The sequence below is a fragment of the Antennarius striatus genome, chromosome 13 (genome assembly GCF_040054535.1).
Source record: "Antennarius striatus isolate MH-2024 chromosome 13, ASM4005453v1, whole genome shotgun sequence".
Lineage (NCBI taxonomy): Eukaryota > Metazoa > Chordata > Actinopteri > Lophiiformes > Antennariidae > Antennarius > Antennarius striatus.
Window position 1 is genome coordinate 21383625 of NC_090788.1, and position 6376 is coordinate 21390000.

The 6376-nt window shown below is 40.8% G+C and overlaps 1 protein-coding gene and 1 long non-coding RNA gene across 8 annotated transcripts in view; one reads left to right on the top strand and one right to left on the bottom strand.

Annotated features, from left to right (window-relative positions):
* ntm (neurotrimin) overlaps positions 1-6376 on the bottom strand; it is a 180225-nt gene that overhangs the window by 75069 nt on the left and 98780 nt on the right. For 4 of the 5 annotated variants that reach the window (XR_011037856.1, XM_068331782.1, XM_068331781.1 and 1 more), the window contains exon 1: positions 39-1276. Coding sequence is in view for 4 of the 5 variants with exons in the window: in XM_068331782.1 (XP_068187883.1) it covers positions 39-220 (182 nt within the window). In the remaining variant the exon portion in view is untranslated. Of the gene's footprint in view, positions 1-38; positions 1277-6376 lie in introns of those variants that run through there. The other variant, XM_068331780.1, reaches the window with a different exon arrangement.
* On the top strand, positions 969-4201 carry LOC137606510 (uncharacterized). Of its 3 annotated transcripts, none has more exons than XR_011037859.1 (4): positions 969-1053; positions 1985-2061; positions 2179-2225; positions 2843-4199. It is a non-coding gene; the product is annotated as an uncharacterized lncRNA (long non-coding RNA). The 3 variants fall into 3 exon arrangements; XR_011037858.1 differs by lacking the exon at positions 969-1053 and having other exon boundaries at positions 1280-2061; positions 2843-2897; positions 2991-4201; XR_011037857.1 differs by lacking the exon at positions 969-1053 and having other exon boundaries at positions 1280-2061; positions 2843-4201.

Genomic DNA, 6376 nt, shown 5'->3' on the forward strand with positions numbered 1-6376 from the left:
AGGAGGAGGAGGCTGATGAAGAGGAGGGGAGGTCTCACCTCAGGAGGACGGTGTCTCCTTGCCGGGCGGTGATGTTGTCCATCACTCTGTTGTCGGACTGAGAATCCCCCTGACTGCCCACAGGCAACCCTGCAGGCACAAGAAGCAACATCCTCAGAGAGAGAAGGAGCGTGGATTTAGAAAAGCAGACGGAGTATTCCCGGAGAGACGTGGTCCTCATCCTGAACAAGAGCCGGAAAAAGAAAAAGTACCGAACAAACAACGAAAAAAACAAGTAAAAAAAAAAAAACGACGACGCGGCGGTGAGTCGGGTGTATCCGCCTGACGCTCCCTCCCGTGGAGATTATCTGCCCCAGTTCCTCAGTGTTAATCCCGATCTTCTCGTCAGGTGTAGCCGCGTTATTCTGGAGAGGAGAGACGCTTAATTTAATCTGACTGCGCTGTAAAACATCCGCGCGTAATCCCGTTCCACCGCGCGTCCCAGAGCGCATGTCTCCAAGTTAGTGACCAAGTTCTCAGCAACAACAACGTGGTCTGCAGTCTGACCCGGGATCATGACGGGAGGGGGGCACCAGGTTGGAGCTGCGTCAGTGAGAACAGAAGCTGTGGATGAAGACGGTCTGCACGGGGGTGGGGGGTCAAATCTGCGTCAAAGCGCAGAGAACATCGGGCCAAACATCACCAACCGTCTGAACAGGGACTGTACAGTCGGGATGACAGAAATGTAGTAAACTGTTATCTGACAAATGATCCGGTAACAACGTCTTATTCCTGCAGTCATAGCGCTTCTAATGAACAGTGACCCGTCAATAAATCAGTATTTCTGCACCCTGGGGAGGGAAATCCCATACAGGTTATGATGAGTGACAGTTTGTCTCTTTATAGTCAACAGATTTGGTTTTACAAAAGAAAGAAATGGTTGTTTTATGTGTTTAGTTAACGCTGATCACTCAAATTATTCAAATATGCAGACAACAGTTTAGTAAAGGAAGACACAAGGAATGAAGAAGACTGAAGTCCAGAAGAAGAAAAAAACAGCCAAAGAATTCTAAGGTATAAAACTAACCAAAGCCAAACCTTCAGGAACAAAAAAGAGAACTGAAGCTCCAAAACAGGAAACAAGCAGTGATAAAAAGGTTTTGGTGTTGAAAGATTTGTCCCAGAAATTACTTCCAATTTGTGAAATTATGATTCTGTAAGAATTTGAATTTCTGATTTGATATTTAAAAGTAAAATATTAAAGTGTATTCATTTAAAAAAATGAATGATGTATGAGAGGAAGAGGTTGAATTATTGATTAAGAAATTTAAAAGAAAGTCATTACAGAAGACAAATATAAGTTAGTACGTTTAGGTTTTAGGATTGTGTGTCCTCGTTTACCTGCTGTCTTTTTTACATTTGTGATAATGGAAGTGCATTGTCATAACTTGTTATTATATTTTTATATATTTATATTATATTTTGTTTTGTGCCTGGATTAACTACTTAGTTTGATCACAGAATTGCAGTAATTTCAAAAGCGGGTGATTTCATTGGGTGAACAACGTTACCCAATCAGAAAGAAGCAGTAACATCCTCTCAGACAGGAGACAGAGATGAAGGTGCTCCCATGGTCTTAAGAAGTGATGAGGAAGGACAGGATGAAGAACATCAGAACATGTGAGGGGGAAAGCACCGGTCCAACAGTTTGGGTACGAGGTCAGAGGTGAGAGTGAGCTGGTTTAGACAGGCAGCAACCAGGCAGGAAGAAAAGACGAGGTTGATGATGTGGTGAGAGTGGACATGTAAGTGTTTGGTGAAGGGAGGGAGGAAGAGGAGGACAAAGTGAGATGGAGCCGGATGAGCTGCTGTGGTGACCCCTAACAGCACTGGTGGAAAGAAGAAGCATGAAATCCTCTCAGAAAGCCTTTTATTTCACTACCAGACTACTGGAGGAATAAAAGTTACCCCAGACAGGGGTTTAAGGGTTGTTGTTATAATGCAGGAAATGTTACGGTGGACCACTCTTCTCCAACTTCACCGATTGTTGTAAAGGAGAAAATACTCAGCGAGAACGCTCTGGTGAGTTTCATTTCGTTTGGTCGAGTCTGATTGAAGTGTGTGTTTCTGTAAATGTATGCTGATGGGTTTGGGGAGTGTGTGATTGTGGCTGAATGTTCTGTATGTTTCTATCAACAGGAAGTGGAACAAGACGGCAGTGACCCAGGATATGAACCGACCATAAAGTAAGAGACATGATTTTCCTATTTCAGTCACACAAGTCTTGTTCAGGCAATAGACATGAATACACAGGGTTTAATATTAATGATACTGAATCAATCCCCCTTATTCCTCACTGCACTCTTTTAAAATCACAAATTGTTTCTGTTTATTTCCAGAGTAATTTTACTCTTAAGTTGAGTCAATACTGAGGACAGCTGCTGGCTAGGGAGGAACGCAGGAACAGCACAGGTGTCCATAGGGACACATAGAGGGAACTGTATATTTAGAGATGGCATACAAATACAGCAGTACCCTGAGATACGAGTTTGTGTTCCGTTAATCTGCTCACGTCTCAAACAAGTTGTCCCCATTTCAAATAACTAAAATTATTTTAATCCATTCCAACATTGTAGAATAATCTCCAAACCCTCTCAATTAGAAACAAAACACATATTTGTTATCAAGTAATAGACACACATTATTTACTTGTGCATCGTAATTATTTATATATACTGTTTTTTATATATATATATATATATATATTACTGTATATATTAGTAGCCTGTTGTAGCCATGATATACTCAAGTACTGTACCTGTACAATTACCATTGTATTTAATACGATTTTTCTCTTGGCGAGGTCTTTAGAACAACGGAGTATTTGTGATGGACGGACAGAAAAACCTGTCCTGAAGGTAAACTGCCAACCTTTGCCTCTCATGAAATCATTGGTTGTGACGTCCATGAAAGTTGGTGCTGAGGCAGGTTTTATTTCTGATTGGCCCCAGAGCCCCAGACGTGGCACAGGATGACAGTTGTTCAAAAAGCGTGAAGACGTGATCGGGTCGGCTCTGTCTCCGACCCACACAGATGAAAGTAGGAGTTAAGAGTCCGACTGATAGCTCCATCATGTCCCTCTTTGCAGGAGAGATATTTACTCTAAAATATGGAGAGCGCTTCCCACGACTCATTGTGTTTGGCCCACCAGTCCATGATCACATCCCATCTGCTGTTTCTATGTCTAAGTCAGAACAGAGACGGTCCAGGCTGCACATGAATTTCTATCACAAATTGTCATGAGAGAGAATTCCTCGTTTGACAAAGAAAAGCTTTCCAGGGCATCGGTTGTGGAGTTGGCATGATGGTGTATGGATTCACTGCTGCCTCGCCGGACTTTGCTGAAAAACTACGATTCATCACTGTTTGTGACAGCGCAGTGTTTGGGGTGAAACTGCTTTAAATTGGATTCCACAAGCATTGTCAGAGTAATTTAACAGTCACAAGTCACTGAGTTGTACCCACTGGAAAACTGGGGAATAAAGAGAGGTTGATAGTTTCACTGAAACACCACATCTGTGTGTCAAACTGGGCATGAGTAAATATTCTATTGTAGCGTGCACATCCTGTGTAATTCTACATACTGTATAAAGCTGACTTAAATCATGAAATTGTCTCAACATGTTCATTAAGCTAATCAAATGAGGTGCTATGACACACAGTGGAGTGCACACCTGTAACCAAGGCCAAATATTCCCTTTAGAAAAACCAAAACTAATTGAAAATTCAAGTGAAAAAGCCGTTCATGCCCTTCTGATCACCCTTAATTTCAGCTGCACACTGGTGATAACTGACAGGTTCTAGCTGCTCTTGCTGTCATGAAGCAGCCAGAAAAAAGCAGTTCTCTATAAAAACACATAAAGTCTGTTTGTATCTGCACCAAACTATACATTTTCATAGAAAGCAGCCCCCTAAAGAGTCAGATAAGAGAATTTATTCAGGATGCACGCGTTGCTCTGTGAGTTTCTCATCTCTGTGTTGCCTTAAGGTGTTTTGTTTTGTTTATTTTATTTCTGTTCTTATTTCTCCTTTTCTCCATTACCTTACATTTTATATACCCTTGTACACACACACACACACTATGTTTGCTGTCTGATGTGAGTAATTGTCATCTGTTGTATAGCACTTTGAGATGTGCCTTGTGATATCAGGCTATATTAAACCCAACTCACTTTCTTGTCTGCATTGAATAAAGTTTGCATTTTTTAATGTTGATTATTTGATTGATTGATTGATTTATTTTATTTCAATCCAAATTAAAAAACAAAATGTCAGCACACAATGATTCAGTGGTATGAATGCATCCAATCACAGCATCAGATGCGTGCAGGGACACCTAACACGTGTTGAACCTCATTTCAGTGTACTGTAGAGGTGGTGAAGACAGAAAAAGTAACTCTTATGTAATCTGACTTGTTTTGGCAGAAATATGTTTGTTGTTCGTAAACATTTGTTTGTCAGTACGAACCTGAAATAATCTCATTTTCTATTGAGGGTGATCTGCAGGCTGAGACATACATGGAGGGAAGAATGCTAGATTTTAATTAGTTTGACTTTCAAGGTGGAAGTTAGAAGCTCTGCCTCACCAATAAATGTCAGGATTCATTATGAAAGTGAATGTGACAATGTGCCTTCATTATCTGATGGAGCTGAAAGCCTCTCTGACTTCATAACACACTTTCATCCGAAGGCAAAATGATCTTACGCTAAAAACATCTGCAATCATGTTCAGACTAGGATTGTGAAAACGTGTCGTGTTTGACGTGCTTTAATATTAGATGCATAATATGCATACTATACTGTCTCACACTCCCCCCCAGCCAGCTGTAAGTCATATAGGAGCAGGTGTGCTTCAGGCCAGACACTGAAGCACATTTATAGTCCAGATCTTGAAAAGGAGAGAATGAGATGTCACCACCCAGAACAACAGAGCTCCAGGCAACACATCTCCAGAAAGCGACGCCGCCGCAGCGCCGGGCTCACAGGGAGCACCGCAGCTCATAATTGAGCTTCCTCCTCCAGACGGACTGGAAATGCCACTGCCTTCCAACCCGGTCCGTCTCCCCAGAATCAAATCTCTACTCAGAGAGAGAGAGAGGGAAAGTCTCCTGTGGTGACATCTAATGTTCTCCGTCTGGAAAAAACATGTTTAGTCAGTCTCTCGCCATCACAGCGTGGATTAATGCACGCTCATGTGTCAAACCTGACTCAGAAAATCACAGGGCTGTCACAGCTGTCACATGGGTGTCACATGACTGAGAGGTTGGGGTGAAATTCATGTAAACTGGATTAACCTGTCATTTCGATTTTCTTCTGTGATACTTGGTGACAAAGATAGAGATAGATAGATAGATAGATAGATAGATAGATAGATAGATAGATAGATAGATAGATAGATAGATAGATAATCATAATAATAAATTATTTTTAACGCTACTCTTCTCCAAACTTTGTGACATTTAGAAATGTGCCGTTCTTTCCTAAACAAATGCACACATGTTATATTAGACTCCAAACATTAAGTTGAATGTACATGCCAATGCTACAATAAAGTCAGTGCATTTAGCAACAAGCTGTTAAAATACATTAAATCGTCATTGATTTTCTTGACATCCAATCAATGAGCAGTGAAGTGATTAGATAGTCTTGAGAGGTAACTCCATTCAGCTGTGGAAATGACAGAAACAAAGACCAACAACAGAAATCAGCCACTGATCACATGCTGCCTACAGTACCCTATAGTGATACACTATTAGTGTAATACACTATTAGTGTATTACACTAATAGTGTATTACACTAATAGTGTCATTGACACTTGGGTCAGGAGCCACAGGCCAGGAGCGTCTGAAACGGATGATGGTGCAGGTCTGGACAGAGTTAAATGGTTATCTCTGCTATGATCCGTGTTGATGACCTCCAGATGGTCGTTCTCCATCCCTGAGTCTCCTTTTGTCCACGAGGAAACCACGTAATGAGGTGTTTGTCATTGGCACTAATGAAATGTCACCAGGCACCCTCAAAGAACAGTTGTAAAAAACACCCAGTGGATTAAATGTGGGGCACTCCATCCACCATTAGATAGATAGATAGATAGATAGATAGATAGATAGATAGATAGATAGATAGATAGATAGATAGATAGATAGATAGATAGATAGATAGATAGATAGATAGATAGATAGATAGATAGATAGATAATGTATTTTATTACAAAATTGAAACTTATCTTTTTTTTTTTTCTAAAACTCGATGCTCGCATTGATAAAACAAAACAAAACAGATTTTCACTGTAGATATCAGATTCCTATAAACTCGCTTCGGGCTCGGAATACATAT